Source organism: Eupeodes corollae, chromosome 1 (assembly GCF_945859685.1).
Source record: "Eupeodes corollae chromosome 1, idEupCoro1.1, whole genome shotgun sequence".
In the NCBI taxonomy this organism is placed as follows: Eukaryota; Metazoa; Arthropoda; class Insecta; order Diptera; family Syrphidae; genus Eupeodes; species Eupeodes corollae.
In genome coordinates, this window is record NC_079147.1 from 981,017 (window position 1) to 1,001,396 (window position 20,380).

The 20,380-nt window shown below is 32.8% G+C and overlaps 3 protein-coding genes across 3 annotated transcripts in view; 1 reads left to right on the forward strand and 2 right to left on the reverse strand.

The window, feature by feature from the left end:
- LOC129939477 (ubiquinone biosynthesis monooxygenase COQ6, mitochondrial) overlaps positions 1-20,380 on the reverse strand; it is a 35,294-nt gene that overhangs the window by 11,918 nt on the left and 2,996 nt on the right. The gene's annotated exons all lie outside the window — the stretch shown is intronic.
- Positions 2,978-19,205, forward strand: LOC129939476 (transient receptor potential channel pyrexia). The gene is made up of 12 exons (XM_056047499.1): positions 2,978-3,101; positions 4,387-4,791; positions 10,566-10,797; positions 10,875-11,130; positions 11,190-11,479; positions 11,538-11,882; positions 17,236-17,729; positions 17,780-17,863; positions 17,927-18,080; positions 18,139-18,250; positions 18,312-18,489; positions 18,550-19,205. Exons 2-12 carry the CDS (start codon positions 4,738-4,740, stop codon positions 19,174-19,176), a joined length of 2,826 nt encoding a protein of 941 aa, XP_055903474.1. The 5' UTR covers positions 2,978-3,101; positions 4,387-4,737; the 3' UTR covers positions 19,177-19,205.
- Positions 12,407-15,356, reverse strand: LOC129939478 (uncharacterized). The gene is made up of 2 exons (XM_056047502.1): positions 14,508-15,356; positions 12,407-13,156 (listed from the first exon to the last, which is right to left on the reverse strand). The coding sequence occupies exons 1-2, from the start codon at positions 15,082-15,084 to the stop codon at positions 12,426-12,428; spliced, it is 1,308 nt and encodes a 435-aa protein (XP_055903477.1). The 5' UTR covers positions 15,085-15,356; the 3' UTR covers positions 12,407-12,425.

Here is a 20,380-nt window from a genome sequence, read left to right on the forward strand (position 1 = left end):
TGGGAGTTATACTCGACCCCAGCGTTACCACTTTACTTCAATTGAAGTAGATCTACTTCTTTTTTTCAAATAAATATAAAATCTACTTCCTACTTCGCACCATCATCAAAATATTGAAATCTACTTCATTTTCAATACCTGGTTTTTTACCTACTTCAATTTTAATAAAAATAGACTGAATCTACTCCTTTTTTCTCTAACTCTTGTATGTAGTCTTAAAACTTTCTAGGGAATTAAAAATCGCTTGAGTATTTGCATTTGCAGTGAAGTTACGTCTTATCTAATGTATTCTAGTGTAACCCTTTTGTCATTTTCTATATACATGAAAGGGCCTAGAAGGACCTTAATCATAATTTCTAGTCAAAAGGGCTGTTGAAAATGTCTAGGCCGTATTTCAATAACAACGACTTGATTTTAGAAAATAATGCCTTAATTCTCATCGTTTCACATTTCAATAGACGAAAATTATTTATTGATTTTGTTTCGTTTTTAAACAATCCTTAATGACGTTTTCAAAGCTTATCGATCTTTCAATAACAAATTTACATACATAGTTTTATTTTGTAAATATCTTAATCTATCATACATATAGGGCTGTAAGGCAAGTTTTGCATTCGTAAACAAATTCGAATTCGAGATTTTAATCAAACATGACATTACGATGGTAGAGAAGACGAAAAAAGTGGTCCCCCGATGTTTTCAAACTAAAAATAACAGTAGTTTCAATACAAATTTTTCAATAGATTTTTTTAAATTCTTGCTAAAATGTATTTGTTCTTAGTTTAGCTTCTTTCAATATAAAAATATATAAAGGCTATCCCATCCCAATTAGAACCGTTATTTTGTTTTTAAGTTTTCTCAAGAACTAAACTATTTTTTTTGCCAATTATTATATCATTGTTTTTATTTTTAATTTAAAAACAAATATTATTTTTTTCGAAATTTGATTTCTTGAAAATGTGTTATCATTTTTTACAAAATTGAAATGCCAGTCGTCTAATAATAAGTTCAAAATTATATACCAAAAATATTATTAAACTAAAATTCGAAAACGATTTTCAAACGCAAATTTAAAAAAAAAAATATTTTTTCTTGAGAAAATGGCATTTGCATTTTTGAAAACAAACTTTTTTGCAGGTACATTTTAATTAAATACAGAAAAGAGTTTTAACCAGACATTTTTGAATTAATAAGCGAGTTCATGCGAACTAGTCGTTCTGTTTGTTAATGTTTTAAGTTGGGCACTAGTCTTATTTTGGATTTGATAGTTTGTTTTCAATATGAAAAGATATTTTCAAGTTGTCCAAAAACAAAGATAAAAGGTTTGTTCATTACGTATTACGATTACAATAACTATTTCTTGAAGAACTCGTCCTTTGCAATAAAAACATCCTAAAGTCATTTGATATAACCAACACGAGCCCAACCTTTGCTTTTTCGTTGCTAACAACCAAGATTTAAATTAAGAAATTTTACATTAACATTTTGAAGTATATGTAATGAAGCCTTAAATAATTACATTTTTTTTTCTACTTTTTTATTGAAATAATATAATTTAAAAATATGTAGAATAATATGAAAAAGTTAATTTTTGAAATCTACTTCCATTTTTCTCAATCTACTTCATTTTTTTCCCAAAATCTACTTCCACTTTTTTTTGAGAAGTGGTAACGCTGCTCGACCCTAATCTAAACTGGTACATCAGTCGAAGATGATTTTATGGACGTACCCAGCCGTAGTACGTCCAATCTTAACATATGGTTCGATTGTGTGGTGGCCTGCTCTTAGCAAAGCCTATAATATTGATAAGCTAAAGAAGGTTCAGAGAAAAGCTTGCGTTGGCACCACAGCGGCCATGCGTACTTGCACAACGGACGCCTTAAACGTTATTTTGGATCTTCTACCAATCGACCTTTTGTATTAAGCGCTATTATGCTGAAGGAAACAAACAGCTGGTTGTCAAAACCTTATGGTCGACAGACGCTGACTACTGCACTCCTACTTTAAGCCATAGTAAGGGCTTTAAGGTTATTTTCTTATCCAGAGAACATTGGGAGGATGACATCGTGTCGATAGGTTTCGACACAACCATCTTTACTGACGGCTCAAAGATAAAGTGCGGATTTGGTTCAGGGATCTTTTCTGAGTCCCTAAATGTAGCCAAATCCTTTAGGCTTCCTAACTTTGCAAGCGTTTTTCAGGCTAAACTGGGAGGCATGTAAGATACGTAAACAAAGCCCAAACCAAAACCAAAATGTGGCTATCTTCACAGACAGTCAGGCAGCTGTCAAAGCCATTAACTCGGCCACATCCTCATCTTAATCGGTCCAGCAATGTCGCGATAAGCTTGCGAGCCTGAATATTAACCTCGGTGTCACCCTGATCTGGGTTCCGAGCCATAGTGGTATCGTGGGAAATGAACGGGCTGACGAGCTAGCCAGACAAAGATCGGACCTTCATAGCTCACTTGCGGAAATGGTTAACCTTCCTCTTGGTGCTATGAAGGGTAAAATCTTTTCTATCAACCAAAATGAATCAAACCGAAGGTGGAGCAACTAGCCCTACTGCATTATATCTAGGAAGATATGGCCCACCTATAATAAAAGGTGGGCTCTGGCCAAAATCTAAAAACGTGATCCGTATCGGAAAAATTTATGATTTACATTGCATCTAAAATATTAAGAATTAACTCAAGATAATTTGTAGCTTCATAATGGTCACCCTAATGCATTAACATACACTTGATCGTTATTTACAATAATCGACAGCGGAGCGCCAAATCGAGGAAGCTGGACACCACGACACAGAGAACATAATGAATTTTGAAAACTGGAATAAATATTAAAAATAATTGAGTGCTGAATACACACAATATTAAGTTTTTTAATTTTTCATTCGAGTATCCAGAAAAATTACTTTCCGTTTGCACACATTTAATACTGATCATGAATAAATTCAGTTCATTTTTGCATTCGAACACGAACGGATAAAATATTTCTTAAGTGCTGTAAAACAAAAAATATAAATTTAATTCAAATGCGAAATAAACAACCAAATAGTTTTAAATAATTCATAATTTAATAAAAAAGAGTTTTTTCTCGGTACCTATAGACTTTTAGAAGATACAACAACATTATATCTTAAGAAATTTGCTTTGAGATTCAGGATTGGGAATTCCGTTTACTAAATTCAGAATCGTATTTTCTCTTTTAAGTTTTAAAACAATAAGAATTAAAAACGTTAATTTAAAATTTAAATCAACATTTACTCTCGTGACGATACAAACACATAATTATTTTAGATTTGGGTGTCTAATAATTGACTGTTTAATTATAGTGTCATTAAGCTTTAGGTCTCTGTCTTTCCTAATGCTCCCACTGGCCTTTTGGCATATAATATAAGAAGTACTATAAGTACTATACGAAACCTTTGAGTGCGCGTTTATTAGATGCAAGAAAAATTGTATTCTGTTAAACAAAAAGTGGACTTGAACCGTTCGTGCGAAAATTGTATTTATCAGCATTTCAAAGAATTCTAGTGAACTGCAGTTTTTGCTTTTTGAAACAACAATAACAATTCTCGAAATGAAAACATAAAATCAGTTTTAAAACCTCACCTACTTTTCTTGGTCAATCTTACGCCTTTTTAAGCTTTTTGTTGCCAGAATATTTTGAAATCTGATTTCTTATATTCCTGACATTAATTGAAGATGGATAAGTAAACACGCTTTTTGATGATATTTTGTCCATTTTTTCCAAATATTGATGGTTAGTGTGGCATTCTTTTATTTGACGTCTTCAACTAATATAAAGTATCGAGTGATGACAAAATTATCACCAATATTTGGAAAAATAGATAAAGTATCTTCAAAAATGCTTGTGCGTATTCAATGGACGAGGAGTGTATTTAAAATTTTAAATACCAAAGTGATGAAGATGATAAATAATGTTAAAGATTCATGTCTTATTCAAACTTCAAAAGCTAACCTGATTCATATTCAAAATTTATTATAGATCTTCTTTAAACATCAAGATTCGCACGTTGAAATGTTAGTTCAACCGATACTCACGTGTTTGGTGTTGATGAATATGTCATTGAATGTGAACCGGGAAAATTGGTTCCCTGAAAAAATTATACCTATCTAGTTCCATGTGATTATCACAAATTAACTAAGCATTTTTTGGTAATTCATTCTAGTTATTCTAGACACAAAAATTAACGCAAATATAAAACGTTCCTTTCCTATAAATAAAAGCAAAAATAACATCGTTGTCATAATGACCTTAACCATGTTCTTTCACACTTAGCTTTTTTCGCTTTGTTGTCTTTGGAAAATCTTAGTATCGACGAGAAAACATTTTGAAATACATCATGATTCTTCTCAAGATAGAAAGAAGGTGATAAATGAACATTTAGATATTTATTAAAATCAAAATACACAAAATCCCAGCCACATCGAAGCCACTTTTGTTTACCTTCGGCTTGTGGTTCGTTATTAAGAAAATGTAAACAATTCATATGTGAGCAATAAAATACTTTTCCAACGCGCAAACACGAAAAATAGATTTTTTTATTTGTGAAAAGAGCACCTGGCGGAGAGTTTCATTGTTCCAAGAACCGCTGCGCTTAAGTGCCCGTCCGGTTAATAGCATTTTTTAACAATATTTTTGTATCGGAATTTTTAAGTGTAAAAAGTGGAACAAACTAGAATCGTGCTTCCGGGAGTTGAGCAGGCTAATGAAGACCACTTTGTTAAACCAGACTATGGAGAATGTACGATTTTCGATTATAGTAAGTGACAAAATAAAATTGATCTTTTCTTTTTAAAAACGCATTTCTAAGAAATAAAATAACTTCATACATAAAATAATAAAAAGGTTCATAATGTGGAAATAACACAAAAGGAGTTGTAATTTTTTTGGACTTTATGGTACAGATTTGTACATGCAGATACATATGTGCCAGAGAACCAAAGAACTATAATTTGTATTATTTGGGGATGTTTCGTTGTCAAAAGTTTAAGCTAGGTCAAAATGTAGTTTAATTTATTTCATCCCTATCAAGATCATCGATCCGAGAGGATTTGCTTTGATTTAAAAAATGTACGAGTTTTGTTGCCGGCAAAAGTATTTACGGATTAAAAAGCATATAAATTGCATGCGATGTGAGGAGGTGAGTTATCACAATTCTTTTCTCGATTTCCTCCTCCGGCAAACCACACCGAAATATTTATTCTCAGACTTTTTGATCGGCAATCTGGATGGGGTTATGATCTACTTAAGTAATTGACAGTTCGTTGGAATACATATAAGGACTTTGGCTAAATGTCCATAAAGCTTATCAACACTACTAAGTTATAAGGATTAAGGAGGATTATCAATTTGTAAGACACATAATTTATATGAAAAATTGGTATAATTAGAAACCGATAGTTTTGATAAACTGCTCACATGCATCAAACAATAGGTTTGTTCAGATGCAATATGAGACTTAAATGTAAAGCAAGTTTCTAGTATTTGATGGGCCATCTGCCAAGAAATCACTTTCCAGTTGAGGCAATTCCAATTGAAAGTTGTCAAGTCTACTTCTATCAAAATGACAGTTGATCATGTGTTTTCATTTAACTGTAAGCTGAACTTTATTATTCTATGATTTATTTATCTTCCGCACAACTTCATTTAGTACTTTCTGTAAAAGGGTTCCTTTTCAGTTTGGAAAAGTAATAAGCAATATTTTTTTACAATACAAAATACAAATCGTAATGGATTTGTAGCATGCCTGAGGAGTGTTTCGTAATAAATTTTTAGTAGATTTATTTTACTATGAACTTAAATTAGAGGTTTGTGAAGTAAAGTTCAGAATTGGAAATTTATAGCACTTAAAAAACCAACTATTTGCCTTGGTCAAAATGTAATGTAAGAAAACAGTTGACTACAAATGAAGTCCCTTAATTTGTCTGAACCTGCCCATTGCTACCAAAAAATTGCCTTTCAGTTTAGGGAATTATATTCGAAAGCTGACAAGATAGATCTACCTTACTATAAAGTGAAGTCTAATTTTGTAAAAACGTCAAATGATCTTGTGTTTTCATTCAAGTGAAAGCTGAACTTCACAAAACTTAAAATCTATTTATTTTAGTTTAAAAAGTGTAGTGTAAAAAGGTTTCCTTTCTTTTTTGTTTCGCATTTGAGGTCAGTTCATAGTTGAACTTTGTTGCTTTTAACAGACTGCCTTTGCGGATCCTAAACAGCCCAGATTATTGAAGCACTTTCTTCAACTAAAATTTATTTGGGATAAACTACTTAAGTTTTTAATCAAAATTAATGCAGTATGGTATGATGCGAAATGTTTCGGATGGAAAATTTATTTTAGAAAAACAAAGTGCAAAGTCAACATTCACTATACACAATAAATCTGTCCGTTATTTAAAACTAGATTTTTTTTCAATTAAGATTCAAAATGTATTTATTGGAATCAATTGTCAAGGAAGTGGTCTTTGAAAACAGTAATCAAGCTGGTAGAAGTTGTTCCGCTTTAAATCAGACATTTTATACCCTATCGAAATAACCTATCGGAAATGGATGTTATCCGATCTGTCCGAAATTTGTATAATCGTAACTTTGAATTTGAAAGATTTTTGTAATCAATTTTCATTTCGTGACTTTAGTTGAGATTTATTTTCAAGGGAAGTCAAGGCAGGTTCAAACGACATAACGGACTTAAAAGTAAGGCAAGTTTCGAGCATCTGATTGGTCAGCTGCAAAAAATTGGCTTCCAATTAAGGAAACTTTATTGGAAAGATGACTGGAAAAAAACTCCCAACTATCAAGTCAAAACGACAGCTTATCATATCATTCAGCTAAAAGCTGAGTAATACATTTCATTTATTTATTTTCTGCACAATTCCATTTAATGTTTTGTGTAAAAGGGTTTCTCGTCAAATTGGAAAAGGAATAAGTAATAAATATATTTGTATATACATTTGAATGGTACTATCATGAAGAGAAACGCTTGAGCTGACATCTTTTTACGACTTCCTAAACAATTCGTTCCACAATGGAATGTATTGGGGTTGAGGTAAAAATGAGCGAGAGTTCCAATATAAAATAATAAATTTCCAGATTATTAAAAAAACAGAAGATAGAGAAGAATGTATACAAATTTAGCAAAAGTTCGAGGAAGTCAATGAAAAGACATTTTTGTTATAATTTATTATTTATATTTTGTTTTTTTTTTTTTGACTGTTTGATTCGCAATGAAATCAATTAAAAAAAAAAGAGAAAAAAAACAGGACAAAAAAAGAATTATAATATAAACTTTTTGTGGTTGCCAATTAGAAAAATTAAGGTTTTCCCTATTTGTTTCGAATCGTTTTTTAATGAGACAAATATTATAAACCATGCTTTTAATAGTGCAAACATTTTTAACTTCCCATAGGAAGTTATTGTAATGGGTCCGATTTGTCAAATTTAAAATGTTGACGTTTGAAGGTTCCTAGAGACGAAATAAAATATTTTTAGAGAGTTGTTTGTGTGTGCGTGCGTACGTATGTATGTACGTTCGCTGTATTTTCGTCTTCCATAGCTCAAGAATCAAAAGAGTCGATATGACTTCAAATAAATTTTGTTATACAGATAATAAAGCAGAAAGGGCTCTCAAGAAAAATTGGGTGGGTAGTTTTTTTACGACAGCCAGCAGTTTAAAAAAGGTAAATATTTTGGTTAACCCTAAATATCTTACGAACGATGCCAAACAAATACATTTTGGAAAAAAATTCCAATCACTGTTTTTTTTAAATCAAAAAACAGAAAAAAAACATTTGTCACCTCGAAAATTTTACAAACAAAAATGATTTTATCTCCAAAACAGTTTATGTAACGAAAAATAACGTTTTTGACATCTTGTACAGTTATGAGAAAAATTAAATTGTAGTTTCTGTACAAAATTTAAAAAACCTAAAAAAAACAATGCTAAAACTTTTTAAAAATTTACTTTTAACTCAATAATCTTTTCAAAAATTAAAAACATTGGCTTTAAATCACAGAAAATTGGTAAAAGTTGTTTTTTTTTACTAAAATCGCGTTTAAAAAATAGATTTTGAAATCAAATTATTTAATGATATGCAAAATACTTTTTTTGAAATGTTTATTTTTCAAATTAATACACAAAGGTAATATTTATTTCAAATACAAAATACAAGTAGACATGGACTTGAAGCTTTCCTTAGGAGTGTTTTGTAGAAAACAATGTTTTTGATAGTTTTTGAACGATAACTAAAGGCGAGGGTTTGTGAAGTGAAGTTCCAAGTTTGAAATGCATGACACTTCAAAAACTAACTAGCTGCCATGGTCAAAATTTACGTTCAAAAAATACAGTTGACTGTAAATGAAGTCCCTTATGATGTCTGAACCTGCCCAATGCAAATATTCTGGAATGGAAAAAAGTCTCGACCTGATGTTGATGTTTTATTAATTGTTCTTATAATTTATTTCAGTTTAAGTTTTTTGGCGATTTTTTAAGCTTTGAACTGCATCTCTGATCTTGAATGCATAGGTATAATCGTTGTGAAATTGTAAAAAATCAAATTGATGCATTACAAACTCATCTCAATATTTATTGTCCGAAACTGTTAGCGTGATCAAAAAAATCATCCGATCGTTTACCACGATTAAAGTGTTTCTCTGATCATTTATCTTTACAATGATCTCCACTTCAAATCACATAGACGTTGTAAAATAGAAAATCAAAACAAGAAGCGGAGAAAGGAATTCAAATCATTCTAATCAGCAATGCTGACCAATAAAATGACAACGCAAAATGTCTGAGAAATTTACGGAACACTGCCTCCATTCGTAATAGTAAGCAATATAAACCAAAATTCAGGAAAGTGTTACTTTTAATACTCTAAAGGTGTTTGTAAAACTATGGTACACTTGGCGTATACGCTCTTTCTAAATTTAATTGTTCAACCACATTTTTATAACGTTGGCTTGTGAAACTACGTACTACATTCAAACAAAGAAGAGTAGAACACCATCTGCCAGCCATGCTCCAATTTTTTTTCGTTCAATTATTTTTTTATTTATTTATTCGTCCTAATAGTTACACACTCTATTTAGATTAATAATTATCATTACATAACATAAAAATAAAATATGTACATAATTTACTTATAGTATTATAACAAATTTACTAAGTTATGTTTCAAAACATTTCTATTAATATTAAAATCAATTGTAAAATCATATTCATTAAAATCCATACAAGCTCTTGTGATAGGAGCATATCTAGTACTGTGTTAAGGAACATTTAAAAAATCAGTCACGAGGACGCAAGTTTCTAGAAGGCGCATAAATAAAAAAGCATACATAGATAACAACTGGACAGTCAATATTAAAATTAAAGACATCAAAAGTAAAAAGTATTGAGTTTAATTTCACAGAGGCAAGAAGTTTTAGATCAATTAAAATACACTTCGTCTCATAAGATTGAACATTTGAATAACCATATATTTTTCGTAAGGCAAACTTTGTGAACCTTTTTAAAACTTTTTCTATACGACAAATGCTAGACGTGGTAAAGGAGCTCCATATAACAGTACAATGTGGTCGGATGAGACTAGAATAAAGAGCCTTTAATATATAAATGCTTTGTTAAAATATAGCTCATTGATATTACACCATTTAATTAAATTATTTAAGTTAAGTGAATTTATGGAACTGAAAATTTTCAAATCGTCAGCAACCACCTGTTTTCTACCTACTAAATACTGTCTATATCCACATTAAGAGCTGAGAGTGAAATCCATATATCTTTAGTTTTTATTTTTAAGAGAACACTATGTTGCACGCGATGGAAAGCCTTTAAAAATCAGAGTAAATAGTATCGACTTGAGAACGCATTTCCATCTGTGATAGGCAAAAATTTGAAAATATTGATAAATTTGTATTAGTGTATCTACCTTTTAAAAAACCATGTCGGTTAACCTTGCCTGCTAACCTGAGAGGGAAACACCGCAGCACTCGTTTTGAGAACTCTTTAAAGAACTTATACAAATGCTGAAAATGTTTGCAAAATAAAAATCACTTTGTCTTAGAATTTAAAAATGTATGTTATTTAATTTTTCATCATGACCATTTATGTAAAAACAACTTTTCTCTTAACTTCAAGCAAATTGTAAATATACCTACTAATTTGATTCCTCTTTTAATTTGATAAAATTTAAATCTGAACAGACTCTATGTTTTAATATGCTAAATGATAATAAATAAATACAATACAAATACAAAAATGTGTTTGTGAATAAGATCATACATACGAGAACCCTAGGAAAACTGCAGTTTAGCAATTGGTCTGTATTTTTTTTAACCAAAAGTTTCAGTTAAATTCAAGATTGTATGCTTCAGTAATAAGGTAAATTCAACTTATCACATTTCTGTAAAGCGTGCCTGACAACTTATCCAAAAGTAATTTTATAGGAATATAATATATGTATCTATCTATTCTACGTAGCTTTACTTCTAAATATGATTAAGGATTCTATACTTATATTTTCTATTTTTTAGGAAAACGACTTGAACTGGAATTCAGATAGAGAACTAGAAGACTTATACGACAAACGTAGCATATCCAGCGAGAGCGATAGTGATATATTTAGTAATGAAACCGATGCCATTAATTCCTGGCAACAACATAGCCATGTTATTTGGGACATTAAAGAAATTGAAGACACATTAAGTCGACAATGTGTTAGTTCCGGCAATATTTTCGAAATGGTTAAGTGTGGAGAGTTTTACGGTAAAAAGTTTCTTTTAATTTAATTTGTTTTTTTTTTTGTTTAAAAAAAAAAAAATATTCTTTTGTGTTTGTTTAAGAATTAAGTTCCGGTTCTTCAGAAGTAAATCTGGCTTTGCTCTACTCAGCTTTGTACGGATTTGTAGATAGCATCGTGATTCTTCTGAATACGTTTTTTGCCGATCCTAATGCCCATGATTCAAAAGGAAGAACATCATTGCACTTTGTTTGCGCGAATGGTAATTCTCAAATTGCTAAAATTTTGTTGGATCATGAAGCGGACCCAAACTGTTGGGATTTCAAAAAGGAAGTGACGCCTTTACATTGTGCTGCAAGGTAGATATTGTTTTTTCAATTAAGAAATATGTGTAAAGCATTATATGATATTCTTTCAGCGCTGGGAGCGTAGATTGTGTATTACTTCTACTTCGGCGAAGGGCACAAATAAACATTGGAATAGAAAAACGATCAGCTCTTCACTTTGCTATTGACAGGAATGCTGTTGAATGTGTTGAAACGCTATTGAAGTATGGCGCTAATCCAAATACACCTCAAGTCTACACAGAGACTCCTTTGCACACAGCATGTGCTTTAGGGAATACAAAATGTGTAGAGCTTTTACTTGCCCATGGAGCTGATGTTCGGCCACAATTTGGAGAAGGCAAGCTAACAGCACTTCACCTTGGTAAGTTATTGTTATTCGAAGTGTTTCTTATTTGTGACTTAATTCAATTAAAATTCAGCTGCCGAAAATGACTATGTAGAATGTGTGCGACTTCTATTAGAAAATGGCGCTGATGTTAACTGTCGAAATGCAGGCTATCAAACGCCATTGCACTTAGCCTGTCTATCACAGTCGGTGGAAACTGTGGAGATGTTAATTAAATATGGTGCCAACGTGAATGCGCATTACAGAGATGGCCGAACAGCTCTACATGCAGCCATCGTTAAGCAATCAAGATGTTTAGATTGTTGCATTGCTCTGTTAAGAGCTGGAGCCGATGTTAATAAGGCAGACAACTATGGATACACTCCCTTACACATAGCTGCTTTAAATGAGTTCAGCAACTGTGTTTATACATTTATAGGTAACGTATTTTTATTTGGATTAAGAATAATTTCATATGGAAAATGTTAAAAGGATTTAGGTATTATTACAAACTAACGCTGGCGTATTTAAATATTTCAGAGTTTTTTAAACTTTCCTGGAAGTTTCAAATTTTATAAATGATTTACTTCATTGTTTTATATTATCTTTATTTTTTTCTATATTTCTTAGAAAGGCAAATTTTAACAAATCAAATACATATTTCGTAAAGCATATTCATCAGAATCTTCCAATTGTAATGCCTCGGCGGTAGCCTTAAAACAATATATCGAACATATTTAGCATTTTATTAAAAAGTTAAATTAAAAGATTACATTATTTTAAACAATTTAGAAAAAAATTAAATATGTATATTTGAGTTAAAGCAGTTTGCAACGGAACTTATTGTAAACATTTTCAAAAACAATTTAAGTCAGTTGCCAACAATGCTTACTACACAAACATTGAATTTAATTCTCTAAGTTAAAAATAATATGAAACAATAAATTAAAGAATAACAACTAATACATTTTAGAACGCTTTATTAAAATTTGATATTTGTTGTATTTCGTAGTTTTGCCCTGAGACTGGGTTCTTTTAGAGAAAGCTGCTTATGTCTTAGTCTTCTTCTTCCAACATTCGATTCCTCATCGGAACAAGTGAATTCTGAATCGGTGTCTTGGTTCTCCTTATTCTGTTTTCCTTTGATCCTTTCTCTGCTTATAGGCACTTTAATAGATTTGTTGTTTGAAGGGGTTACTTTTTCTTTTGTAGGGATGGTTTTTGGTCCTGCAAAGGATTCGACGTCTGATGATGAATTTATATTGACTTTACATGTAGAATTGTTTATTGTGAAATTGGAAAAGGTAAATTGTGAACATTTTTTTTCAGAGTGACAAGCTTCTATTTGGGCGCTCTTTGATTTGAATGTTGTGTTTTTTAATAGTGTGTCACTCAGTCCTGTGCAATGACTGTCCTGAATACTAAGATGGGCAAGTTCGTCGATGCTCATTTTTTTAACTAAAACACGGACTTCTTTCCGTTGAAAAATTGTTCCGTTTTGTGCTTTGTGCTGATTGTATGGAGTACTGCATGGAGCATCAAGTAAACAATTTATTGTAGCATCACTAAGAGTTTCATTAGGTGCATTGGAAGCACAGCTCTTTTCTTCGTTTATCGTCCCAAGGCTTGTGTTTGGCGTTTTTAAAGTCTGTCCCATTTCAGTCATCTCAGAGGCATTTGATTCTTCGATGCTACTTTTTGATGTGTGTAAATCTTAAAAAGTCACAGAAATTGGAGTGTATTTTAAAAATAGTTTTGTTTAAGTTGTGGGTATGTTTAATTTTTATTGAATTGTTTTTTTTTTTATGTAAAAAGATAAAAACCAATAACAAGACATAAACCAGTGATCAGCGAGAGAGACTAAAACGATTTGTAAAATAAGCAACTCTCACTTACCTAGTAACTAAACTGTTTTTCACAAAATACAGAAAGGTTCCATAGTTGTAAAAAAATGTTTTTTATTTTATTGAAGATACTTAAAGATGAAGCTTGTGGAGGTAATTTGAATCTTTTTATAATCCCACATCAACATCTGGAAAAGTACCCATTTGAAGGGCATGGAAGTTAATAAAACCCCCCTGCTTCTACTCGAAATCAACTTCTAAGTTTACGAAGCAAATCATTAATGGGATACAGAATGATATCAAGATGTGTGTTTCTATAAAGAAGTTCAATCTGAATGGTCCCGAAAGTTATTACTTCTAATTTCTTGATATGGGAAAAAGAAATATTATAGAAACCCGATCTATTAGCTACTACGGCTCAACTAGATTTGATATCAGAAACCTATTAATGCAATCTGGAAAGAGCTTTGCAACGCCCCCATTAATATTGCTTAAGCCAGGGATCAGGATCTAGAATGTAGAACTTCAACATCAAACCAGAAAGTTCACAAAACTTGTCAGACATCTTATACGGATGTTTTATTGTTAATTTACTTTAAATTTATCAAACAGAATCGCTTATATAGATAAACAACTCTTGAATAGGTTGTTTTTTAATTTGTATGTACTACTTTTGTGTTTTTGTTGTTGCAAAAATCGAAATGTATTATGGTCTCCTAGAACTTTATTTTGAAGTATGTATTTAACAGTAGTACGGGTTTCTTGGAACAATAAAAAAAAATACATCTTAAATAATTAAAAACAAAAAACAACTTAGTGGCACTACAGCTCACAAAGTTCCACGGCCTTGAGTTTCACAATTCACTATCATTCTTTACTGGAAGTCCTGCCAGGAATAGGTAGTTACTTTCACACCGAATCGAAATGGGTTTTTTTGAAAATGATTTTTCATAACAAGAATTACTCTTAAAAGAACTCACGAAAATAACATTCAAGTGGTACATGCTCAGATTGAAACCAGGAGAATCTAGCAGGACAGTCCTACGCACTAACTCTAAGAGCATTAACTGAAGAAAGACTTTCAAAGAGATGGTTTGTCAAGTTATTGATTTTTTCTTTAAATTGCACTACTTTATATTATTAATACTTATACCGCTTAGTATTGCTGATTCCAGCATATCCTAGAAATTTACCCTTTAAAGTAAACCCCTCTTTCTTACCTTCACTTTTTCGTGATTCGCTTTGATTTGAAACGTTTTGTTGACATTCCGAAAGCGTTTGATATGCTTCAACTGTAATTCTAGGAACATTCTTTTCCTTAAAGCTAGGAGAATCTTTTGATTCGTTTTGACTTGAACTGTTTTGTATGTATGTAGGAATAGGTTTACTCGAACGGACTATTCCTTCGTCAACAATCCTAGGTGAAGGCATCTTAAATGTTGATTCTTCCATCTCCAATCCACATGAAGAACCAATTCGTGCAGAATGTGACTTTCTTTTAACCGGATCGACTTCTTTCAAATTACTAGAAGATCGACGATGAGAATCTAAACTCAACTTGCTGTTTTGTATTTGATCTGGAACTGCAATCCTTTCAGGAAAAATAAAATCCATAGTTTCTGTATATTTTTCTTCAATGGTTTTTGCAATCGACGCTTTCAAGCGATTGAATTCTTCGCGCTGTTCCAACAGCTTTCGATTAAGATATATTATTTCGTGTTTGTATTTTTGTATTGCAGTCCTAAGTTCTTGGTTATTTCTTGATAATTCATGATTTATTACTCTATAAGATTCCATTTCTAAAATGTATTATTTATCAAATTTGAATTGTTAAATTTTTCACGGCACGAGCAAACAAACAGTACAAAAAAAAACGGTAACATTCAATTTGTTTTAATTCAAGCGTCATTTGAGTTTTGAGTTTTATGAAATGTCAAAATACAAGCATCTGTTTTCATAAAGATGCGATGAGTTGCTAATCTGTATGGATGGGGCACAATGGGCGCGTTCAATATTGAATAAGGGAATTTTTAGATACCTTATTATAAGGGTTTGAAGGCTAAATTGTAATAATGTAAATGTTTGAAAAGTAAAATTTTTAATAGATGATTTGAATACTTCACCGGATACAAATTTGAAGTCAATTTTCGGGTTCCTACATGTAACAGAAATTTTTGACACCTTTGGATTTCTTCTTTTTAATAACCTAGCTGTTTTGGATCGACTGTTCTTTGACATGTCGAACACTAACCATAAGGTATCCGGATTGGCTATAAATCTGAGATTGAATGGAATAAATTAATGGGTTGCACTTAAATCTATAGCTCTTCCTTCGATATTTATTGTTATGTCAACATAATAGTTCAAGTGTCATGGTTAAAAATGATTGCAATTTATTAGAATTATTTAGGAACGACTATTGTTAGAAATTGTTTATCAGTCAAATTACTAATATAAAAATCGAAAGCGACTAAGACCTTAGTTTTCAGCAACTTTAAATTTGTCGGATTCAACTAAAGGATGGCAACATGTTTGCAACTGAGTAACATTGCATTCCCTATTAAGCAACTTTAAGCAATTTCTTTAGAATTTTTAATTTGTTTTTAGCATATTTTGAGTTTATTAAAGTTCTCTTTAGCCTAGCGCCCAATAATACATATGGCTTATACACTCTCAAAGATTTAAAGCGTTCAAGGTGCTTGCTATCTCTAAGCAGATCGCATATAATCTAGTGTCATAACCGGACACTGTCTAACAGGAAAGCACGCTACGCGGCTATGCGTATTCTCAAATGACTTGAAGAGGAGGAAACAGTTCTTCACCTTCTCCGTACATGCCCTGCTCTAGCTCAAAAACGTAAGAATTACATAGGAGCATTCTTCTTTAACGATCTAAATCATATCAGCATAGTCAGCCTCTCACGTTTTTTAAGGGACTCGAACTGGTTCCATTTAGCTTTAGAAGGAAGCCTCAAGATTCATATGGTATCACAATGGGCCATTAAACTGGCCTAAGTGTGTTCATTTGCATCATGGTCAGCCACTTTAACCTAACCTAACAATAGACTCTCAAAGCTATACAGATAAGAAACAAGCAGCTGATAATTCCGCCGTTATGCATTTGCTATCTCAAAAAAAGTAACAGACAAAGACAAGTTAAAGCGAAACAAGCTAAATTTGCGAAAGCATTTCCGAATATCAAACAAAGTGAAAGTATGGCGGCCAATATTTAAGGGACATATCGTCCTACGGGACAAAAATAATTCTTCTTTAACGCCTCAGTAAGTTAGACAATTAGTAGTAGTACCCGTGGCATGATGGTTAGTGCGTTGGACTGTCATGCAAGAGGTCATGGGTTCAATCCTTGCCTGTGCCACCTTAATTTAAAAAAATAATTTTCGCGGGTACTGCCTCTTGCGAGGAATTGACAATTTCTTCAAGGGTAATTCTTGTCATGAAAAAGTGCTTTCTCAAATTAGCCGTTCGGATTCGACCTAAAATTGTAGGTCCCTTCCATTCCTGACAACAGTACTCGCACACAGGAATGGTTTGCGAGTTGTAAGTCACTAGGCCCTGGTTCACAACGGACTGTTGCCCCACCCAATTTATTTATTTATATAAGTTAGACAATTACATTAAAATCAGCACCATCAGGGATAAGTAATTTAGGATGTCAGGAATAAGCAAGGGCAACTTAAATTTTCTGTGAGTTGCTTGTGGCACTTCGTTAGCAGTAATTTGTCAGCAACTCTTAATTTTTTCTGTTTGCTTTTATCAACGACCAATTTTGAAAAAAAGTGTAATGGCCAACAAAAACGTTTCTTTCACCTCTTATAATTTAGCATTAAGATTTCTTATAATATTTTCTTCACCGCTCACTATTTGTAGTTTTATTTATAAATAGTGCATACAAACACATAAATATAATGTCGACCTTTGATTTTTACAGAAAATGGAGCAGATGTAACGGCAAGGACTGATGGGAATGTTTCGGCATTATCATTTATTGTACGGCGAACTCCTGATGTGGTGCCTAAACTCATTGCCAATTTGGACGCATCAATTAAGGTCAACGATCATGAAATAGGAGATGTCGATTGCGAAATAAAATTGGACTTTCGACATTTGGTTCCATTGCCAACTCTGGAAAGAGGCGAGACAGAGCTGCTTATGTCCTTCATTGAAGTTGGCCAGAAGCGCATTCTGATACATCCACTATGCGAAACATTCTTATTTCTAAAATGGAGACGAATACGAAAATTCTTCCTCATGAGCCTCCTGTACCACACAGTATACGTCCTAATGTTTACAATCTATGTGTTTGGAGTATACGTTAGAAACTGCGAAAAGGGTACCACCTGCACGGCAGCAAATTATATATCATCTACTGGCTACTTTGTGGTGGTTTTAAATCTATTGCTGTTAGTTAAGGAGCTTTTTCAGGTATGAAAGGAAACAGAGTTAGTGTTATTGGTAACAAAACAAATATTTAGATGGCACATGGTTTGACGGGCTATGCAAAATATTGGGAAAACTGGTTGCAGTGGACGATAATTTTTGGAGTGTTTCTATGCGTGGTAAGAAATCATATTGTTATCTTGTCTGACAATAAAACTTTGCTAATGGGCTGGGCTCTGTAGACACCTGCTCTCTTGGTTGCTAAAGATTTGCTTGCAGTACCCGAGTGGCAACATCATGTCGCTGCAATTGTTATGTTCCTTGTATGGCTGGAATTAATGATGTTGGTCGGTCGGTTTCCTATTTTTGGGCTTTACATTCAAATGTTCACAAAGGGTATGTACCATAGTTGTTAATATACTCATTTGGTATTTTAATTTTGTTTCTTTTTTAGTTTCTATGAACTTTGGAAAATTTTTACTAGCTTACTGCTGCTTATTAATTGCGTTTGGGCTGAGTTTTTGCGTCCTGTTTACAGATTATCCTGCTTTTATAAATATAGCCTGGTAGGTATTATAAAAAACAACACTTGTTCATTCAAAAAGATGAATATACATTTTATTTTAGGTCCCTTCTAAAAGCTGTCACAATGATGTCCGGCGAACTTGAGTTTGAGGATATTTTTTACGGAGATATTCCAATTAAATACCCCGTAACTGCGCATATTCTATTTCTATCATTTGTATTACTAGTGACCGTTATATTAACTAATTTAATGGTTGGGTTGGCGGTAAATGATATTCAAGTAAGAAATTGATCTTCAATCAGAAAATATTTGAAACTAATATCGATTTTGTTTGTAAAGGGTCTGCAAGTTTCAGCAACATTAGATAGACTAGTTCGGCAAGCGGAGTTGGTGTCACGTCTTGAATGCCTACTCTTTTCACGCCTTCTTCGGAACTCACCAAGGCGATTGTTGGCTCTATGTAAACGCAGCTCTTTACTTCGGGCATCAAGAAACCAATTGCAATTTGTCATGCGTCCCAATGACCCAAGAGACAAACAGTTGCCGGAGGAATTGAAAATAAACATCTATAAGATGGTTGCGGAGAGAAGAGATCGCAGCCAGAGCCTCAAGCAGAAAAAATACGAGAATAATTGTATGTTTTTTAACAAATCCATGCAAAGTCGTGAATTCAACAAAAATCAGAAAGCAGATAACTTGTGCATACTGCGCCCTCGTTCAGCAACAAATGTACCAAGTCAATTGAAATTATATGAAAATTTTAGCTCTTCGACCGATTTGAAACCCCAAAATGACAATATTAAACCATTGAAACAAGAGATTCAGTGCATAAAAGTCCAATTGAAGGATTTGTCTGAGAAAATTGAGAAACTAGTTGAAATCATTGATGTAAAATCCATTAATGTCTCAGAAGAGCTAGGTAACATTAAAAAAAAATTAGAACAAAAATCTCAGTTTTACTTTTAGCAGATAATAGAATTCGTAAATTAAAATTAATAAAATGAAAAAAGAAAATTCATAAGTTGTTTCCATCAAAATCATTGTATTCATAGATTCAAAATAAGTTTAATTATAATGTGTTACAACTCGTTCAGCAAAAATATTCAGTACAGAGAAGAAGGTGCTAAAGTCAATGACCAATTCGAGACATATACAGATATACATATTCGTAAGCAGTCTATTATGGATGTGACAAGATTTGTTTCAATTTGTAGAGGTGACCAAATGTAATCGGAGTTTTGAATTTAAATTTTACCCATTTTTAAGGTTTGTGCAATGAGCGTGCATGATCAATATGGTATCCAAAGAAAGGTTACGCTACTTACTTACTTACTAAGGTGGCACTACAATCCTGTGTGAACTAGGACCTAGAAAACAAACTTCTTCATCTAGCTTGGTCCCTACTGCGCTGTCATGTGGGTGTGGATTCGAAACTTTCCGGGCCGGAGCATTGGATTTCATGCGCTCTACGTGACCTAGCTATCTTAGTCGTTGGACTTTTACCCTTCTGGCTAAGTCTACGTCGCTGTACAGCCCGTACAGCTCGTCGTTCCATCTTCTCCTCTACTCCCCTTCGATGCATACGGGACCGCAGATCACACGAAGAACTTTTCTCTGTCGATGGTGACGTTTTGACCAATACGTCGGTGTTGTATGTCCTTTCTTGACGACAGCATGTACTTTATTTTGCCTCATTAACCGTTAAACCCATTTTTGCCACCTCTCCCTCAAGACTCACAAAAGCCCCATTGACTTCCTGCTGAGTTCTTCCGATTATGTCAGATCAACTGTGGACTTTACTCATAGTTACGTCTGTCGATGGTGACGTTTTGACCAAGACGTCGGTGTTGTATGTCCTTTCTTGACGACAGCATGTACTTTATTTTGCCTTATTAACCGTTAAACCCATTTTTGCCGCCTCTCCCTTAAGACTCACAAAAGCCCCATTGACTTCCTGCTGAGTTCTTCCGATTATGTCAGATCAACTGTGGACTTTACTGGTTTAAAACCACACTGATAAAGACCTATCAGGTTGTTGACGTTGGGCTTAAGACGTTCACATATCAAGGCAGAGAAGATTTTATAGGCGATGTTAAGTAGACTGATTCCTCTATAGTTGGTGCAGTTTAGAGGGTCTCTTTTTTTCAGGATCGGCCAAACAATACTGAGG

Excerpts from the sequence above, each read along its gene's own strand:
- LOC129939476 (XM_056047499.1), top strand. The coding sequence starts at position 4,738 with ATGAAGACCACTTTGTTAAACCAGACTATGGAGAATGTACGATTTTCG. Across the intron at positions 17,864-17,926 it reads TTGGAGTGTTTCTATGCGTG|ACACCTGCTCTCTTGGTTGC; the intron begins GTAAGAAATCAT and ends TGGGCTCTGTAG. Across the intron at positions 18,490-18,549 it reads TGGCGGTAAATGATATTCAA|GGTCTGCAAGTTTCAGCAAC; the intron begins GTAAGAAATTGA and ends TTGTTTGTAAAG.
- LOC129939478 (XM_056047502.1), bottom strand. The coding sequence starts at position 15,084 with ATGGAATCTTATAGAGTAATAAATCATGAATTATCAAGAAATAACCAA. Across the intron at positions 13,157-14,507 it reads CGAATCACGAAAAAGTGAAG|ATTTACACACATCAAAAAGT; the intron begins GTAAGAAAGAGG and ends TGACTTTTTAAG.